The sequence below is a fragment of the Melanerpes formicivorus genome, unplaced genomic scaffold, assembly GCF_026170545.1.
Source record: "Melanerpes formicivorus ecotype bairdi unplaced genomic scaffold, bMelFor1.0.p_v2 SCAF_302, whole genome shotgun sequence".
Classification (NCBI taxonomy): Eukaryota; Metazoa; Chordata; class Aves; order Piciformes; family Picidae; genus Melanerpes; species Melanerpes formicivorus.
The window spans coordinates 223737-244858 of NW_027142654.1; the positions used below are offsets into that span (position 1 = coordinate 223737).

Here is a 21122-nt window from a genome sequence, read left to right on the forward strand (position 1 = left end):
CACTAACTCCCCCCAAGCCACAAGCAAGAACAGAGTGCAGTAGCCTATGACTGACACATGAGCCTCCTCTCTGGGAGCACTGCCCACTTGATGTCACATGAGGAGGTGCTCTTGGAAGCACTGACTCCAGCAAAGGCCTAGCCAAAACTAATCACAATAGTTCCCTATGAAAGTACCAAGAAGAGTTTCATACAAAATTACTAAGAATAGTTCTTATAAATGTACCAAAAATTGTTCCATACAAATGTACTAAAAATTGTTCCTTATAGGAGTACTAAAACGAGTTTCTTTTAAAACTACTACTTTTATTTCCCTATAAAAGTACTAAGAACAGTTACTTATAGAAATACTTAGAATATATACATATAAAAGCACTTAAAGTGCTTTCCTAGAAATGTACTGAAATAGTTCCTTACAAAAGCACTAAAAATAGTTTGCTTATAAAACTTCTAAAAACAGCTCCTTATAAAAGCACGTCCAGTGCCTCCCCAGGTCCGGCTTTGGAGGATGTTTCTTCCACCACCCGGGCCAGTCAGGGTGTATTTGTCTCCCGTCTCAGCCACTGTAAAGCCTGTCTAGCGTAGTGGACCAGCTCCCTCACGCTGCTGTTCAGAGCCAGACTGCCTGCCGCTGCGCTGAGTTCAGCAAAAAGCTCTGCAAAAGGGGCAGGCAGAGAGAAAAGAGTTGGTGGGTTTCACACAACAGGCACATCTGAGAGACAAGGGGAGGACAAGGAAGGACAACAGCAGCATGCTGTCACTTGGCCAGCAAGGAGCCCAGTTCAAGTGCTGCTCAGCTCCTCCATTAAAGAGAGAGAAGCCAGCTTCACTCTTTGCAAGACAAAAGCACCTGGATGTCTGACAAACAAACTAAACCCACAGGGTGCAGTGCAGAAGGCTGATCTTCCCAGAAGGGGCACCAACTCCAAAGAGGGAAGTGCCCCAAAGGGAAAAACAAACACCAACCCCCCTCAGGCTTCTTCCTGTGTTACCATGAAGCCAGGTGACTTGTTTCCTGCACTTGATACCCTCATCCCTTAGCTCGCAGACATGAGGATGCCAGGACAGCCTTTCCATTGAGACACACACAGCATGCAGGAGAGAAAGGCTGGAGGACCAAGGCTTACTTACCCTTGTTCTTCCTGGCCAGGACTTCAGCCTCTTCCCATGTATCACAGGCTGGGAAGATAAGGGAAGTGACCTCAACATAGCAAGAGGTGATGAGGGGTACATGAGTGGGAACTGAGACTGCTGATTCATTCCTGGTGGCACTGGAGCTGACAAAAGAAAAGGTGAGACTGGGGATCAGAATGGGCCACCCATCCACCACACCACTGCAGGCAGCCTCATTGTAGTCACTGGCAAGAGAGGGCTTCTACCAAGGCTCCTGGGAGACTATGAAATGGACTGCACCATGTAAGGGGACAGAGGCCTTGGAGATGGGGATGGTACCCCAGGAAGCGTCAGGGGATCTTTAACAGAATACAGATGACAACAGCAGGGGCCCTGACACAGCACAGGCACCGTGTCATCTTCACTCCGCTCCTCCTGTGTTTGTGGTGGAGAACTGCTCTGCTTGATAGATACATCCTGGACCTAGTGACAAAAAACGCCCAACAATCTTTTCCAACAAGGAAATACAGGAAAGAGAGAGCAGAAGCATCCTCATGTCCCATAACACTGTGATGTCAGTGGCAAGAAAAGAGCGAGCGGGGAAGCACTCCCGGATGCGGCCTGCAACTCCCACAGCTCCTCTTTTCACTCACACCCACACGGGCACTTTACAAGGTCTGTAGTTTGAAACCTTACCTTGCAGCACTGGCAGAAGGTGCTCGTGTTGCTCTGGAAGAACTCTGCAGCAAGGAACAGAACTCTTGTTAGCTCTGGGCACTTCTGCCACCATCAGTTCCTCCTGCAGCCATCCAGCTGGCAGCTCAGGAACAGCCCTGCCCTACCTCGAAGTGGTGACTCAGGATCCCGCAATACTTCATTGCTGTGTCCCTTTTGTGCTGCAGCATGGCCATGTGCAGGAGAGACTGGCAGCGCATGCTGTGGACAGAAACACAGCCAAGCCTCAGCCTTCAGGCTCAGCACTACTCAGCCTCGTGGGACAGAGGCAGGCGCACATCAGCTGGGCTGCACAGCCCAGAAAGCTCAGGTTTCCCCTCCTGCTGCTCCTCATCGCAGAAAAAGGCTCTGGGAAATAAATCCCAAGGGAGGAAAAAGCAAAACCGAAACCAAAGGAGGAAGGGCCATGCCTGCTCTTTCACATAAAGAGGTGCCCAGCCTCTTAGAGGTGCCCCAGGCTGAGTGAGCCCCCAGGTACGCACCACAACAGCAGAAGGATTTCTTCATGTGGAGTTGGTGAGGAGTCCACAAAGGATTTCATCGTTGTGATTAATCTAAAGAAAGAAAACAAACAGAATCTTGTCAGCCACCAGTGCTCTCAAGTCTCACTGTCCATGAGATGTCCATATCTCACAAGCCAGGAGACCTGCCCTGAGTCCTGGCACCGAGTGCTCTCTGTCATCTTGAGCAGAGGACTTTGTCTCTCAATGCCATCTTTTCCATGCAGTGGGGACAGATGGGGCCCCTGCGTGACTCACTCTCCTCAGGCCCAGTCAGCATGGGTTTAGGACAGGCAGGTCCTGCTTGACTAACCTGGTCTCCTTCCATCACAAGGTGACCTTCTTAGGGGATGAGGGGAAGGCCATGCATGTGTCTGCCTGCACTTCAGTAAAGCTTTTGACACAGTCCCAAGGCATTCTGCTGCACAAACTGGCTGCTCATGGCCTGGACGGGCATGCACTCTGCTGGATGCAACACTGGCTGGATGACTGGGCCCCGAGAGTGGTGGCAATGGAATTCAATGCAGTTGGTGGCTAGGCACAAGTGCTGTGCCCCAGGGCTCAGCACTGGGTCCAGCTCTCTTTGATATCTCTATCAAGGATCTGGATGAGGAGATTGAGTGCACCCTCAAGAAGTTTGCAGACGACACTGCCACATCTCATCGGAGCATGAGTGTTGTTCTGCTTGAGGGGAGGAAGCTCTGCAGAGGGACCTGGACAGCATGAATCAATGGACTGAGGACAGTTGTATGAGACTGAACAAGGCCAAGTGCCAGGTCCTGCACTAGGCTGACAATAACCCCATGAGAGACTCTTTTCAGTGGTGCCCAGTGACAGGACAAGGAGCAAGGGGCACAAACTAGAACACAGGAAGTTCCACCTAAACCCAAGGAAAATCTTCTTTGCTGTGAGGGTGCCAGAGCCCTGGAGCAGGCTACCCAGAGAGGCTGCAGAGTCTCCTTCTCTGCAGAGACTCCAAAGCCCTCCTGGACATGGTGATGCTGCACAACCTGTTCTGAATGATCCTGCTTTGGTGATCTCCAGAGGCCCCTTCTGAGCCCCACCATACTGGGATTCTCTCACTGCTTCTGGTTCCTCTTGAGAGTCTGTCTGTCTCATGCTTGTATAGCAACCTGAACTCTACTCCATGGTGGGAATCTGGAACCACCCAGTTGCAAAACTAGCAATGTGACTGACCCTTCCCCTCTCAGCATGCTGCCTAACCACCAGGCTTTGAAAACTACTTACCTGATGAGCTCTATAGTATCTCTGAAGATGTGGGAAGCTGATCTGGGTGGTGGTGCATCCCATTCCAAGCCCATCCCGTATTCAGCAAAGCAAAGGGCAGCATCCAGGTACTGAATGCCCTTGCCAATGAAGTGGGGCTGTTGGGAATAAAATGAGCATATTTTGACTCCCATAACAACTGCTTCTCTTACTTGTGCTTGAAGATCTTTTGCCTCCCTTGCTAGGCAGGAGTTGAAGAACGTTGAGGAAAGTCAGGCCCAGAAGTCCAACCATTATCTAACTCCAGCAAGCCAAGTGCCCAACCATGTCCCAAATCTCTGTGTCTTTTAAACAGCTCTGCTAGCGGGGATTCCACCACCTCCCGGGAGAACTTCTGCCACTGCTGGAGAATCCTTTCAGTTGAGAAGTTTCTTCTAATACCCAGCCTAAACTTCTCCTGGGGCAACCTGAGCAGGTGGGCCATTTCCTCTCCTCCTAGCAGCTGGTGCAAGGGAGGAGAATATCTCTTCCTCTTGCTCAGTCTTTTCCTTTAGGATGTTTCTCTCTGGTCCTGGAAACCTGCCTTGTGAATGGCAGATGGAGCTTTCCCACTGCAGTATTCCCTCACTTCAATTCACAGATAAGTGGCAAGCAGCAAATCTCCATTATCTGACTTGGCAAATCAAAAATGTATGTTCATTCATACATGCTGTTCAGCTGCATGGGGTGGAGAAAGTCATTTCCACCTGCAAAGGCCACTTCCAAGTCTTGTTCATCGGCAACATCATTAGCCTCAGGGCCCTGACATTTCAGAGGGAACTGTCTTAAAACTGACTGCCCCGTCTCTCTGACAAGGACTTTGAGACAGCTCTGCAAAGACAACAGGCCTGCTAACCACGGACAGCATCCATTCTGAGTGCCCTTGCCTTGCCATGTTCTCTAGATGTGTTTGTCAAAAAGGGAAATGTCTGAACAGTTGGCAAATGAAGCCAGGCTTCTGACACGGGAGCTGAACGTACTCCATGTATGGCAGTGACCTCACCCAGGTGCTCTTCTTCACATGCACGCATGGAGTGGGTCCTAATGCAAGAGCTGGTTAACATTTCCAGCACAGGACCAAGACTTACTATGGCATCACCTTTGTCCTTCAGCCTCTTGATCTCTCCTTGGTAGTATTTTACTTGCTGCTTCCTGAATTGGAGACCGAGAAGTAAAATAGAAAAGGGATGAAGAAGGGCTGCAGGGCCAGCCTTGCCTGGCATGTTGATAAACTGCAGATGAGGAGTGAGAAACAAAAACTTACTTTGCAGCCTTGAGGTGAGGTCTTGACAGCCTGGAGCTACATTGAGGCTCCGGGTAGGGCTTTGTGACATATCCTGGGGATCCCTGAAAAATCACAGAGCAGAAATAAAGCTGATTAGAGGGATCAGCCTTGAAACCATTGCAAATTCTGGCTTTCCAACATATCCAAAATTTCAAGACAAGATATTTAATTGGGCCCAAAAGGATGATTAGAGGGCTGGAGCACTACTCCTGTGAGGACAGACTGATGGATTTGGAACAGAAAGCTTCACAATCATTTGCGACAATGGAAAGGAAACTGTAAAAGAGACTGTGCAAGAAACAGCACTTCTCAGTGCGTGCTACTGACAGCACACCTGCTGGTGGCCAAAACATTCCAGGACTTTCTGTTCTATGGAAAACCATGGTTTCAAGACAAGACAGCATAAACCGCTGAAAAACACCAAAGCATTTCTTAGACAGCTGACAGGACTTTCCATCTGCTGGGCAGGTGCCCTGTGACCGACATTAAGCATCAGTGGACACTTTGGACACATATTCCCATTCAATGTTTGATGAGGCCTTTAAAGGAAGAGCATCCTGAGTCCCCTCCAACCGGGGAAGCAACAATGAGCTCTCCAAAGGGGCATTTGAAACAACACCTTGGTCCTGCTACAAACCCAGCTCCACCTCTCACCTTCCTCATTTCAAAAGGCTTGACAGAAGAGTCTTTTGGTGTTCCCTTGAAGAGCTGCCTCTGTGCACTGGGCTGTTTCTTGGCCTCTCCTATCTCCTGCTGATTGCCTTCTGCAGGCAACGGAGAGCCACTGTAGAGTGAGAGGGGAAAAGAAGGGAAGACTTGCAGAAGTACACCTCTGATTCACAGGCAAAATCCAGCATCCCAGCCTCATTCTTTTCTATCTGGCTCTCCAGCGTGCCTTCCAACCCAAACCATTCTCTCCTCCTTCTTGTGGGAAATGCTAAATGCTGCAGCAGCTGAGGGAACAGACAGCATCAGCATGACCTCCTGAGCTTTTCCTTTCATCAGGTTCTGCTCAATTAAGGAAACAGCAATGATCACCAGATGAAAATTGATGGACTGCCAGTTACTCAGTTCAATAGCCTTTCTGCCATCCCACTGCTCTGTACTCACTTCCGTTCACTGGAGATGTTGGTAGCTGCACACACCACCGATATGGCTTCTTTTTCTGACCTCACTTTCTTCCCAGCAGCCTCCTCCTCCTTTTCCCACTAGAATGTAGAGTAAAAAGGAAAAGGAAATAACTGCTCAGGTTTGAAAGCTCACATGAATGCTGATGTGCACAGCTGTATTTGATGGCTTCTGCTTAAAGACAAGAGAGTGGAACCAACAAAGTGGAAACTCAGAGCACAGTGGGTGCAGATGTCCGGCTCACTGACCACCATCCTACCATGACATTTTATCTCCTTTTGCTTGGAGAGATGAATTCTTTTGTACTGGTGGGGATGGAACTGCTAAACTGCTTCTTGCTAAAACCACCTGAAGTTAGGGGAAGGAAAAAATTGCACTCACAGCAGAGTTACATCACCCAGGTTCCCCAGAGGACAAGAGGTTTTGGTTTTCTCAACCACAATTTGATACAGGTGACATTTTACACAGTCACCTCAAATCACAGCCCTTGTCTGCCAGAGGAACAGGCACCAGGAAGGCAGAGTGGTAATAAACGACAACTTCAATTGCACTCCACAGATCTGGCAGCACAAAGTGTGCAAATCACCAGCTCACCTGATCAGAAAGCTTCCCAATCATTTGCTACAAGCCAAGACACTGGAAAGGAAACTGTAAAAGAAACTGTGCAAGAAACAGCACTTCTCAGTGCGTGCTACTGACAGCACACCTGCTGGTGGCCAAAACATTCCAGGACTTTTGTTCTATGGGACACCATGGTTTCAAGACAAGACAGTATAAAATGCTGAAAAACACCAAGGCATTTTTTAGACAGCTGACAGGGCTTTCCATCTGCTGGGCAGGTGCCCTGTGACCAACATTAAGCATCAGTGGACGCTTTGGACACATATTCCCATTCAATGTTTGATGAGGCCTTTAAAGGAAGAGCATCCTGAGTCCCCTCCAACCGGGGAAGCAACAATGAGCTCTCCAAAGGGGCATTTGAAACAACACCTTGGTCCTGCTACAAACCCAGCTCCACCTCTCACCTTCCTCATTTCAATAGGCTTGACAGAAGATTCTTTTGGTGTTCCCTTGAAGAGCTGCCTCTGTGCACTGGGCTGTTTCTTGGCCTCTCCTATCTCCTGCTGATTGCCTTCTGCAGGCAACGGAGAGCCACTGTAGAGTGAGAGGAGGAAAGAAGAGTTGGAGAAGTACACCTCTGATTCACAGGCAAAATCCAGCATCCCAGCCTCATTCTTTTCTAACTGGCTCTCCAGGGTGCCTTCCAACCCAAACCATTCTCTCCTCCTTCTTGTAGGAAATGCTAAATGCTGCAGCAGCTGAGGGAACAGACAGCATCAGCATGATCTCCTGAGCTTTTCCTTTCATCAGGTTCTGCTCAATTAAGGAAACAGCAACGATCAACAGGTGAAAACTGATGGACTGCCAGTTACTCAGTTCAATAGCCTTTCTGCCATCCCACTGCTCTGTACTCACTTCCGTTCACTGGAGAGGTTGGTAGCTGCACACACCACCGATATGGCTTCTTTTTCTGACTTGAGTTTCTTCCTAGCAGCCTCCCCCTCCTTTTCCCTCTAGCATGAAGAATAAAAAGGTAAAAGAAAAAACTCCTCTGGTTTTGAAAGCTCACATGAAGTGTTGATCTGCACAGCTGTATTTGATAGCTTCTGGTTAAAGACAACAGAGTGGAACCAACAAGGTGGAAATTTGGGGATCAGTGTGTGCAGATGTCCAGCTCACTGACCAGCATCCTACCATGACATTTTATCTCCTTATGCTTTGAGAGATGAATCCTTTTGTACTGGTGGGGATGGAACTGCTAAACTTCTTGTTGCTAAAACCACCTGAAGTTAGGGGAAGGAAAAAATTGCACTCATAACAGAGTTAGATCACCCAGGTCCCCCAGAGGAGATGAGGTTTTGGTTTTCTAACCACAATTTCATACAGGTGACATTTACACAGTCACCTCAAATCACAGCCCCTGTCTGCCAGAGGAACAGGCACCAGGAAGGCAGAGTGGTAATAAACGACAACTTCAATCGCACTCCATAGATCTCGCAGCCCAAACTGTGCAAATCAGCAGCTCACCTGAACCTCATTCTTTTCTAACTGGAACTTTCTATGCTTCCCCATCCAACTAAAAGAAAATAAAGCAACTCCAGAGACACTAGCAGCCCTTACTGCCCCTCCCCACATATAGGAAACACTTTGACCTTCCTCCTGATTTGGTCTAAACAGAAGTTTGGGAATAAACCTGTGGTTGGGGCAGCAAGCAGTGTTGGTGGCTTTTCAACATCCTCCTTTGGCTACAAAAACAAAGAGGAGGAAGGGAGCAAATGGTTAGCTGAAGGATGCCAGCACAACAGAACAAGGTGTTTCAAGGCAGATCTGTCGGAACAGTGTAAAAACTGTCTGCAACTCACTTGGTCTTCGCTGCTCTCTTCGTTGTCACTTAGGTGCACCTCCTTACCAGTCATACTGGAAGACAACCAGAAGACAGGCATCAGCCAAGGCAGGCTCATTTTCAGGCAGCAGACCTTGACAAAGACTTGGTGTATGGTCCACAAGAAACCAGCCTGCCACATCCTTTTTGACCATTCCTGACGCACTGGCTCCTATCCCTCTCATTACCTCACTAATCCAGAGAATGCCAAAGACAGCCCAGGGCTGCCTGGGAGCTTCCCAGTTGATCTCAATACAATTTTCAATGGAGCTCAGTACCACAACTTATAACCACCCAAGACTGCAAGGGCAGACAAAGAGAGATTCCGCCAAAGCAGTTTTCAACTAATTTGGAAATAGCTCCTGTTTAAGGGAAAAAAATTGGCTTGAATCATGAGTGAAGACCCTAGAAGGTAGAGGGCCCAAGAGGCCTGGTTAATATGCAAACATAACAGACCCTGACCTGATTCAGAGCAAAGAATCCCCCCTAATGCATCCTGATCCTTCCCACTCCCACAGCCACAACAGGGCTAAAAGGGGGGCTCAGCTTCAGTGACAAAAAGGGAGGAATCTACTCCACAATTCAAGCTCTTCCATTATTACCACACCTGAATTACCCCTTCACACAGCTACATGGCAGTCCCTGCCTTTCAGTTGTGGGTGAGCAGTGGGTTCCAGTGTGCTCATATTGTCTGCTCAAGGAACCTCAGTGCTCCAGACCACTCCAAGCCACTAACTCCCACCCAAGCCACAAGCAAGAACTGAGTGCAGTAGTCCATGACTGACACACGAGCCTCCTCTCTAGGAGTACTGGCCTCTTGAGGACACATGAAGATGTGCACTTGGAAGCACTGGCTCCAGCAAAGGCCTAGCCAAATTGCTGGCAATGCACTGGTGTGAGATTATGGGGTCATAAGTTTCAGCAGATCTACCAGAAGCACTTTTGCCCATCCTGGAAGTGTTGGAAGACAGCTTGGATGAGGCCTTGAGAGTGTTGGCCGAGCACGAGGGGTCCCCCTGCCTATGGCACCATCTTTACAACTAGATGATCTTCAGGGTCCCTTCCAACTCCAGGGGTCAGTACTGGGTCCAGTCTTCTTCAAGATCACCATCAATTACCTGGGTGAGGGGACAGTTTGTAATCTGCACAAGTTTGCTGGTGATATGCAGCTTGGAGGACTGGCTGACAAGGTGCTAGGCAGGGACTCTTCAATGAGTCCTGGACAGAGTGGAGAGCTGGGAAAAGAGGAACCTCATGAGGTTCAAGAAGAGTAAGTTTAGAGCCCTGCACCTGTGGAGGAATAACAGCATGTCTTAGGGGTTGACCTGCCAGAAAGCAGCTCCATGGAGAAGGATCTGGGGGTCAAGAAGTTATCCATGAGGCAGCAATATGCCCTGGGGTCAAGAAAGCCAATGGGCTCCTGGGGTGCACTAGAAGACTGGTGCCAGTAGGTAAAGGGAGGTTCTCTTCCTTCTCTGCTCTGCCCTAGTGAGACCACATCTGGAGTAGAGTGTCCAGTTCTTAAGCTGCCCAGTTGACGAGGGACAGAGGTATACAAGAGGGAGTCCAATGGAGGGCTCTGAGGATGATTAAGGGAGTGGAATGTCTGTCTTAGGAGGAAAGGCTGAGACACCTGGGGCTCTTTAGTCCAGAGAGGAGAAGGCTGAGAGGGGATCTTGATAATGTTTCCAACTATCTGCAGGGTGACTGTCAAGAAGGGGCCAGTCTCCTTTCGATGGTACCCTGTGATAGCATGAGGGACCTGGAACACAGCAAGTTCCACTTCAACTTCTGGAAGAAAGTTCTTTCCTGCGAGCTTGCCAGAGCCCTGCACCAGGCTGATCAGAGAGGTTTTGGAGCCTCCTTCTCCACAGACTTTCAGCACCCTTAGAGATATGTTCCTGTGTGACCTGCCCTAAATGATCCTGCTTTGGCAGGGGGATTGGACTTGATCTTCAGACGTCCCCTCCAACCCCTACCATTCTGTGATTCTATTAGTAATTTTAATGCTTTGACTAGCTCAGGAGTTAATAGCTGCTAAAGTTTCATTTGCAGGATGTGAGCATTTGTTTCTTATATACACACCATTGGTCTCCAAAACTGTTTTAAAAGAGCAAAAAGCAGCTCTGAAATTGTTCTCTCTTGCCAAACAGCCACATAGAATGCACAGGCTGCTCCCTCTCTGCCAGCTGGCTTAAAGATGCGTCACCGAGAAGGAGTCTGGCATCTCCCCATTTCAAAGAGAGAGTTTGCATGAAGATGATAGTTGTGGCATGGCTGAAGACAAAAGGCAGAGTCTGGAGCAGCTGAAAGCAGGATTCTTATTTGTGCAATGCAAATTGCCAGATATTCTCCAGAAGGAGCAAGCTGGTGGGGAAGAAGGAGGAACAAAAGAAAGACTGGATTCTGGGAATAGTAGACTGCTCACTGAGACTATCCCACACTCCCAGCCGGTGAGGGAGCCCCTACATGGTGCTGGAACAGGATGAAAAGGGTAGTTCAAGAGAGCTTAAAGATTCCCATTTCTAGGCTCACTGTTTGACACTGCCCAGCACAGCATCCTGCTCCCTAAATGGGAAGGATCTGGATTTGATGGACCACTTGGTGGGTAAGGAGTTGGCTAGGTGGCCTCTCTCAAGGAGTTGCAGTCAATGGCTCAGTGTCCAGATGGAGACCTTCTTCTTGCTTGTGTTTTCAGGTGGTGGTCTCAGGATTTGGGACATTTGCACTTCTGCTGGCACATGCTATGGTGGGAGAGGACAAGGTTACACCTGTGGACAGCCATGCAGCTTCCTGGAGAAATTTTACAGTCTCAGGGGTGCAAGAAAAGCTCCTACTCCAGTATGAACCAATTTGAAGACTCATCTGGAGCTCACAGTAATCCACAGGCACTGCTGCTGTACGAATTTCTGTTTCTTTCTCAACACATATCCCCTGTAGCTCTTCTACTAGAGGTCATCTCACACAAATCCTGTAGTGTACCCATGAATCTGGAACGACACACATTTCTTATGGCAGGATTTCTGTTTGTGGTGGTGAGAGAAAGTTCAGTTCTCCCACACACACAAAGAAACCAAGGCTAACTCAATCAGAGAAGCAAAAAAGTGGATAAAAGCTATATTTACAAGCAGATTGACATGAAGATGACTATATACACAATACACAGTATTTACAGTGTATATAAAAACATACAGCAAAGAACATAACATAGAAATCCTGTCCTCCTCCAGCGAGGAGGGTCCCCCCAAAAATACCCCTTTCTTCCCCTTCCTCCCTTTTTTCCCAAAAAGGGTTAGAGAGAGAACATCCTCAATCCTCTCTGGCGTTCCGTGTCTCCACAGGATTTGTCTCTCCAGACCGAGAATGGTGTTGCGTGCAGTTGCATGTGGAACTGGATAAGTTTCCAACCATCCAGTGTTTGCCTCTACCATAGTAAGCACATACTGCTTACCAGAACGAGAACGTGGTAGAGTGATGTAGTCAATCTGCCAAGCTTCACCATACTTGTACTTGGACCATCTGTCACCATACCATAAAGGCTTAAGTCGCTTTGCCTGCTTAATAGCAGCACAAATGTCACAGTCATGGATGACTTGTGTGATAGCATCCATGGAAATGTCTATGGATCTGTCACGAGCCCACTGCTATGTTGCATCTCTGCCTTGATGTCCTGATGAATCATGAGCTCACCGAGCTAAGAATATCTCACCTCGGTGTTTCCAGTCGAGATCAAGATCAGAGTCCATGTCTACTTGAGAAACTCTTGCAGCTAGATCTGCCTGGTGGTTGTGTTGCTGTTCCTCAGTAGCTTTGCTTTTAGGAATGTGAGCATCTATGTGTCTCACCTTTACTGGAATTCTCTCAATTCGATCAGCAATGTTCTGCCACTGGTCAGCTGGCCAAATGGGTTTTCCTTTTCTCTGCCAACCATTCTTTTTCCAGTCCTTTAGCCAACCCCACAGAGCATTGGCTACCATCCATGAGTCGGTGTAGAGATAAAGCTTTGGCCATCGCTCACGTTCAGCTACATCAAGAGCTAGCTGGACAGCTTTTTCCTCTGCAAATTGACTGGATTCTCCTTCTCCATCCTTTGCTTCTGCAACTCAGCGTGTTGGACTCCACACTGCAGACTTCCACCTTCGCTTGTTTCCAACAAGACAACAGGAACCGTCTGTGAACAAAGCATATTTCTTTTCATCATCAGAAAGGTCACTGTAAGGAGGAGCTTTGTCAGCACAAGCTACTTTCTCCTCTTGAGGTTTAGCACAGTTGGTACTTTCAGGCAAACTTGTGATCACCTCGACTAGACCAGGTCTTTCAAGATTTCCCATTGGAGCTCTCTGTGTTATCAGAGCCATCCACTTGGAACATGTAGAATCTGTGGCATGATGTGGCATGGAACCTTTGCCTTTGAACATCCAATTCAAAACTGGTAATCTGGGAGCTAAGAGAAGTTGTGATTCAGTTCCAATTACTTCAGAAGCTGCTTTTACTCCTTCATAGGCAGCTAGAATCTCTTTCTCTGTTGGAGTATAATTAGCCTCTGAACCTCTGTAACCTCGACTCCAGAAACCAAGAGGTCGTCCACGTGCCTCACGTGGAGCTCTTTGCCACAAGCACCAGGTTGGACCATTGTCACTTGCAGCCGTGTACAAAACGTTCTTAATGTCTGGACCATCTCAGAGAGGTCCCAGACCCATTGCTTGAACTACCTCTTCCTTTATCTGGTAAAAGGCTGCTTGTTGTTCAGGTCCCCACTTGAAACTGTTTGTCTTTCAAGTCACATCATACAGAGGTTTCACAATCTGACTGTATCCAGGAATGTGCAGTCTCCAAAATCCCACTATCCCCAAGAAACGTAGAGTTTCTTGCTTGTTCATAGGATTTGCCATGGTAGAGACTCTATTTACCACATCCACTGGAATGTGTCGGCGTCCATCCTGCCACCGCACTCCCAGAAACTGAATCTCTGTGGTAGGTCCTTTCACCTTGTCTCGCTTGATGGCAAAACCTGCATTCAGAAGAATGTCAGTGATTTTGTTACCTTTCTCGAAGACTTCCTCAGCAGTTTTACCCCAGACGATGATATCATCGGTGAACTGGATGTGTTCTGGAGCACCGCCTTTCTCCAGAGCATCGTGGATCACTGCATGACAGATGCTGGAGCTGTGGATCCAGCCCATTGGCAGTCTGTTGAAAGTGTACTGGATTCCTCTCCAGGTGAAAGCAAACTGAGGCCTGCATTCCTCTGCTATGGGAATAGAGAAAAATGCATTAACAATGTCTATGGTAGCATACCATTTTGCCTCTTTGGACTCCAGCTCATGCTGGAGTTCCATCATGTCTGGTACTGCTGCACTCATAAGTGGAGTTACTTCATTCAGGGCTCAGAAGTTGGCTGTCAGACACCAGTCTCCATTCTGCTTTCACACAGACTACACTGGACACTGAAAGGTGAATGAGTTTTGCTGACGACTGACTCTCCAACTGACGAATCAGATTCTGAATGGGCAACAAAGAGTCACGGTTGGTTCTGTATTGCCTGTGATGCACAGTCTGAGAAGCAACCGGCAATTTAATGTCCTTTATTTTATGTTGTGCCACAACTGCAGACTCACCAGAAAGCTCAGGTCTAGCAGACAGCCTCACTATTTGTCCATCAGCTTCTACAGATGCTACTCCAAAAGCCCATTTGTAACCTCTAGGGTCTTTGAAATGCCCTTCTCTCAGAAAATCAATTCCCAAAATACAAGGTGCTTCAGGTCCGGTCACAACTGTATGCTTCTTCCACTGTTTACCAGTTAAACTTGTATCAACCTCTACCTTAGTTAACTCTTGAGATCCACCATTGATTCCCAGAGTAGTTATAGGCTCTGATCCCTGACAATTTGGTGGCATTATGGTGCGCTGAGCTCCTGTGTCAACCAAGGCCTTGTACTTCTGAAATTGTGAAGTGCCAGGCCACTGGATGTACACATTCCAATAGATTCGGTTATCTCCATTATCCCTCTCCTCCCCCTGGCGGGAGGCAGGGTGCCCCTAATTATGGGGAATATGCCCACATGTGCAATGAGCACACTGTCCAGTGTTAGAACTGGAGCCACTGTTGGAGCTATTAGAGTTGTCCTGGGAAACTGTAGAAGTAACAGCTACCCTTCTGGTATTGCTACCTCAGGTTCTGCCACTTTGCAGTTCCCTCAGTCTCCTGAAAAGATTAGAAGTTGGTTGACCATCCCATCTGTTCCTGTTCTCACCAAACTGATCACACAGAGTTCTCCAAATAGTCCTACGTGATTGACTCTGTGGTCTGTTTTGGTTTGATCTGTTTTGGAATGACCTCCTTGGAGGACGTCTATTCCTCACAGGTGAAACTTGTATCCACCTGGAGGAAGAATTAGAATTACTTCTTTGTGTCAATTGGGATATGGAATCTTTCAGCTCTTTCATGCAGTTCTCAATTTTTCCAGACAGAGTTTCAATGGCTGAAACCAGAGAAACACGTGGGAGACTGTCCTCCAATTGTCTCATTTGATCAGTGAAATGGCCCACCATAGCAGGAGCTCCACCATAATTTCTTGCCACAATTCTGCTTGCCAGAATATTTGCATAATTAGGAGGAGCAAGTTTGTGGTGGGTTAACTCCCATTCTGGGAACAAAAAAAACAAAGCAGGGTGGAGGGCTTGCAGGTACTTTACCCTCCCTGCAGGATGTTTCCCCCCTGGGAAGCTGAGTCTGTTCCACTCCCCCCTCCCTGCCCAGCTAGGGTATAAAAAGCAGGACATCATAGCTGTTAGCTCTCCTTTTGGCTCCTGCCTCTCCTGGATGAGAGCTACTGTGGCTGCTTTCCTGCTCCTCTGCCACATGGTCGGGCCTGATCCTTCTCCCTGCTGCCTCCGTGCCTCTTCAGAGAGAAACTGGTTTTGTATTCTTCCTCTTTGTCCCCCTCCCATCCATCCCTGTTCCTTGCCCTTGTGAATCTTACCCGTTACTGACATATATGTACGTATATATATATATATATATATATTGTTTTGTTTTACTTTGTTTAAAGAAAAAACTGTTTACCTCTCTACTTCCAAGCCTACTCCAAATTATTGTTTGGTGGATTTACTCCTTCCTTTTTTTACCCTCTCTGTTGGGAGGGAGGAGTGGGGAGTGGGGGAAGAGATTCTCAGCCTTGCCCCCATCTGAGCTCTTAACTCCCAGTTAAGGCTCAAACCACTACAAAGTTTGATGAGCTTTTTAGCAAGACCAGTTCCTACAGGAATTTCATCAGGATTCAGAGTTTCATGGTTACCCTAGAGTACCTCTCTGACAGCAAATTCTCTGATGCTTAATTCCCTCATCCATGGTAGTCCAGGGTTTAGGATTCCATGGAAGATCATCTTGGGATGGGTATCTCATGAGAGTTGCCAATAAAAGGTGTATCCACAGAGAAACCTTACCCAAAGTCCTGCCTAGATGTCTATCTATTCCATTATCCTTCAAGAGAGTGCCTAGTTGAGCTGCTGACTTGTCTCCAACCATTAGAGCTGGTGCACCTGTATCAAAACATCTACCAAGCCAAGCTAGAACTGGCTTATTCTCTGCTCTGATGTAATCCTTCCGCACATGTCTAAGTTCTTGGCACGGGGCTGAGGTGTTCTGAATATCGTCCTCTTCCTCATCTGTCTCATCTTCCTCAACATGTTGTCCCCATAATCCTGCTGACACTCTCCTAAGGATCTCTTTAAGCTCAGAAGCACCTCCACTAGCTGCTGTCCTACCAGGACCTGCGATTTGCCCTGCATCTCCATCCAGTGATGGTCTCAATAACTCAGCTATATCTTTAAGACAAACCTTCTTTTCCTCCTTAGCAGGCTCTTTTTTTAGCAGAAGTTGTTCAGCAGCAGCAGTATCTTGCTGTTCTCCCCTGGATCAGCTTTGTGCCTTCCACTTCTCATATCTAAAACTGCTACTTGCTTAATTGGAGTTGTGTTTGAATTCACAGTCACTTTAACAGAAGCTGACAGGTTTTGAGATGGACCAGCTGCTGCAGAGGACACCACTGGTCCTGCCGATGAAGAAGGAAATGGCTTTGACGAGGACATGGGAGCTGCCATGTTAGGAGCATCCGCTGCAGCTGGCTGATTGCCAGAATCACCAACAGTGCCGTTCAAAGCAGCCTTCCCGATAGCCTGTTTAGTTCTATTTTTAACTGATTGAGATTCTCCATTCTCCTCATCACTAGAAATCTCTGGGGTCAAATTAGAGCTATGCTTTCTTCTCTTTGGTCTGCACTTGAAAATGAAACAAGTCTTAGATACCTTCTTCTCCCTTATCACAGCTACTAACAAGCACCGATAGCAGGATTACACACACCAAATAAATCACCTTTGGATCCCAGCTATCGCTGAAAATTACTCTTTCACCTACTGAAATCTTAAACTCCTGTATCTCTATGGGTAGAGTTGTAGAAGTTACATTTCCATATCTATTAAGCCAAAAGAATCCCAGACACCGGTCATAAAGAAGCTGAATCTTATACTTAAATCATAGATATAATTTATACATTAAGTACCTGCCTAAACGATGACAAATTAGTCCTAGGAAATACTTATAGATCGGTACACTACTAGGCAGCCCATTCCAATCATGAACGACTCGCTCGGTGAAGAACTTTCTCCTCACCTCGAGTCTAAACCTCCCCTGGCGCAGCTTGAGACTGTGTCCCCTTGTTCTGGTGCTGGTTGCCTGGGACCAGAACAAGGGGACACAGTCTCAAGCTGTGTATGGCTTTGCTTATTTGGTTGTTTGGGTTGTGGTTGGGGGTTTTGTGGTTGGTCTTTTGGTTTTCTGTGTGTGTTTGTGGTTCTTTGTGTCTGTTTCCTTTTTAATTAATTGAAATGAGGTGTCTGAAGTCGCATCCTTTGAAGTTTTACTCCATTTTTAAGTCTCGACTAGCAAAATGTACAGATGAAATGTCCGGAATTACGTTAGAAGGCTTGGAAAAGAAAACTAAACCACAGAGAACAGGCTAATAAAGAACTACCTGTCAGTCAAACTCTTATGAAATTAGAGTACGTGAAGCCAAACCACGGAAACAAACCAGCAAAAGAACAACTCCGTAACCATAAGGTGACATTTTCACTTTGACTCAGGTAGAGACATTTCTATACAAACAGAAAGGGATCTGAATCTCTGCCTGATTTCAACACTGCTTTGGTGTAAGAGAGCTCCTAAAGAGCCTCACCACTCAGCAGATGTAGTGATGTGCCTGGAAAAATAAGCCTGAGCCAAGTCAGTCTGGAGCACAGTCTGAGCAAACAAAGACCTATGTGACACTCAAAGAAGCCTGCTTACAATTCATCATTTCAAGTATGCTTCATCAGAGGCTCTTCAGGCTGCCAGAGGAGCTACTGAGGGGAGAGGAGACTCGAGGAGAGGAGAGGAGACTCGAGGAGAGGAGAGGAGACTCGAGGAGAGGAGAGGAGACTCGAGGAGAGGAGACTCGAGGAGACTCGAGGAGAGGAGACTCGAGGAGAGGAGACTCGAGGAGAGGAGAGGAGACTCGAGGAGAGGAGACTCGAGGAGAGGAGACTCGAGGAGAGGAGAGGAGACTCGAGGAGAGGAGACTCGAGGAGAGGAGACTCGAGGAGAGGAGACTCGAGGAGAGGAGACTCGAGGAGAGGAGAGGAGAGGAGAGGAGAGGAGAGGAGAGGAGAGGAGAGGAGAGGAGAGGAGAGGAGAGGAGAGGAGAGGAGAGGAGAGGAGAGGAGAGGAGAGGAGAGGAGAGGAGAGGAGAGGAGAGGAGACTCGAGGAGAGGAGACTCGAGGAGAGGAGAGGAGACTCGAGGAGAGGAGACTCGAGGAGAGGAGACTCGAGGAGACTCGAGGAGAGGAGAGGAGAGGAGACTCGAGGAGACTCGAGGAGAGGAGAGGAGAGGAGAGGAGAGGAGAGGAGAGGAGAGGAGAGGAGAGGAGAGGAGAGGAGAGGAGAGGAGAGGAGAGGAGAGGAGAGGAGAGGAGAGGAGAGGAGAGGAGAGGAGAGGAGAGGAGAGGAGAGGAGAGGAGAGGAGAGACCTTCAAGATCATCGTGTCCAACCTATCCTCCAACACCACCTAATCAACTAACCCATGCAATCAAGCACCTTGTCAAGTCTCCTCCAAAACACCTCCAATGATGATCTAATCTGAACCTCCACTGGTGCAGCTTGAGACTGTGTCCTCTTGTTCTGGTGCTGGTTGCCTGGGAGAAGAGACCAACCCCTTCCTGGCTACAACCTCCCTTCAGGTAGGTGTAGACACCAATAAGGTCACCCGTGAGTCCCCTTTTCTCCAGGCTAAGCAACCCCAGCTCCTTCAGCCTCTCCTCATAGGGCTTGTGTTCTAAACCCCTCCCCAGCTTTGTTCCCCTTCTCTGGACACCTTCCAGCATCTCAACATCATTCCTAAACTGATGGGGCCCAGAACTAGACACAGGACTCAAGGTGTGGCCTAACCAGTGCTGAGTACAGGGGCAGAATGACCTCCCTGCTCCTGCTGTCCATGCTATTCCTGATCCAGGCCAGGATGCCATTGGCCCTCTTGGCCACCCGGGCACACTGCTGGCTCCTGTTCAGCCTACTATCAACCAGGGAATATGAGGCAGGTGATGGGGTTTAAACACGTCAGATGCTCCCATGCTGTCAGGGAATAGCCATTCGCGTAGCACCGTGAGCAGCAATCTCTTGGGAAAATTCTGTGCACCAGTACTACACCACCATAGGTGGCCTGTGCTCTCCAGAAGTATTGATCAACTTCACAAAGCCTGTGACAAAGTCTTAGGACCTGCTTGCTCAGAAATCCGAACCTAACACACCAGTCCTCCAAAGGCTGTCATCCTCTCTTCATGGCACAAGGAGAGAAATGCTGATGTGCTTGGGGCTTTTAATCACCTCTTTGTTCTGTTAACTACTGAGCTCACCAAATGGCAAACTTGCACCTTGAAACATCAGACAACAATCAAAATGCATCCCAAGGGCACCAGAAGAATTTGCTTCTGTTTCTAGGGCCAATGTAGATAGTAGCTTTCTATTCACCTCCTATCACAGAATCAATCATAGAATGGTATAGGTTGGAAGGGACCTCAAGGATCATCTAGTTCCAACCCCTCTGCCATGGCCAGGAACACCTTGCACTAGACCAGCTTGCTTAGGGCCTCACCCATCTGGCCTTCAACACCTCCAGGGAGGGGGCATCCACCACCAACCTGAGCACCCTGTTGCACTTTCTCACCACTCTCACTGTGAAGAATTTTTTTCCTAATATCCAGTCTAAATCTGCTCTCCTCAAGCTTCAGCCCATTCCCTCTTGCCCTGCCGCTACAAGCCCTTGTGGAAAGCCCCTCCCTGGCTTTCTCTTAGGCCTCCTTCAGGTACTAGAAGGGCATTATAATGTCACTTTCTTATCTTCAGGCTGAACAGCCCTAACTCTTGCAACCTTTCCCCACAGGGGAAGTGCCTCCAGGCTTCTGATCTCTATTGTGGCCCTTCTCTTGACCTGCTCCAATAGTTAGATCTCCTTCTTATGCTGGGGGCACCAGAACTGGATGCAGTACTCCAGCGGGGGCCCAACCACAGCAGAGTAGAGGAGAATCTCCTCCCTGCTGGTAACGCTTCTTTTGATGAAGCCCAGCACATATTTTCCTTCTGGGTTGAAGTGCACATTGCCTGCTCAAGATGAGTTTTTCATCCACTGACACAGTCAAGTTCTTCTCCTCAAGACCTTGCTCAAGCTAGTCTATGCCCAGCCTCTATTTCTTCTTGCGATTGCCCTCACCCAGGCGTAGGACTTTGCACGTGGCCTTGTGGAACTTCCTCAGGTTGGCTTGTGCCCACCCCTCAAACTTGTCCAAGTGTCCTTTCCCTCCAGCACGTCAATGAGACCAGGCAGGTTGGTGTCATCCTCAGACTTCTGAGGGTGCACTCTGTCCCACTGTCCAGATCACTGACAGAGATGTTAAACATCCCTGGTCCCAATACAAGCCCCTGAGGGAGGCCAGTTGTCACTGGTCTCCATTTGGAATTTGAGCCATTGACAGCAGCTCTCTGAGGGAGACCATCCAGCCATTCCCTATCCAGGGAGAGGTCCAGCCCTACAAGCCCATGCTTTTCCAATCTGGTGACCAAGATGTCATGCAGGACAGTGTCAAATGCTTTACACCAGTCCAGGTAGATGACATCAACTGTTCTTCTCTTATCCACTGATGCTGTACTCCATCACAGAAAGCCACCAAGTTCATCAGGCATGATTTGTCCTTCGTGAAGCCATGTTGCTTACCACTAATCACCGCTGCTTTCTCTTTCACATGCCTAATCAAAGACTTCAGGAGGATCTGCTCCATGATCTTGCCAGGCACAGAGGTGAGGCTGGCTGGCCTAGAGTTTTCTAGGTCTTCTCTTTTTTTTCCCTTCTTGAAGGGTAACCCTAAACTGTTTTTGTTTCTGGGAACTGCTGACCCATATGTACTTCACAGCCAACTCCCCCATGCCAACTACCTGTCAAAAGATACAAATAGAAGGATTTTATTTCTAATTAAAACCAGGTTTGAAGTACTCTGTCATTCATTGCAGCTATTAATAGAATTCAGCAGGTTGGAAAAGACCTTTGAGATCATCAAGAAAAACTCATC

The 21122-nt window shown here is 48.1% G+C and overlaps 1 protein-coding gene across 1 annotated transcript; it reads right to left on the reverse strand.

Moving 5' to 3' along the window:
* Nucleotides 1–406: 406 nt before the first annotated feature.
* On the reverse strand, nt 407–20834 carry LOC137458970 (AF4/FMR2 family member 1-like). The gene is made up of 15 exons (XM_068170263.1): nt 20771–20834; nt 8748–8769; nt 8450–8504; nt 7503–7600; nt 7052–7181; nt 6009–6106; nt 5553–5682; nt 4878–4960; nt 4702–4765; nt 3596–3732; nt 2330–2401; nt 1955–2048; nt 1809–1852; nt 1131–1276; nt 407–654 (listed from the first exon to the last, which is right to left on the reverse strand). The coding sequence occupies exons 1-15, from the start codon at nt 20832–20834 to the stop codon at nt 533–535; spliced, it is 1359 nt and encodes a 452-aa protein (XP_068026364.1). The 3' UTR covers nt 407–532.
* Nucleotides 20835–21122: the final 288 nt, after the last annotated feature.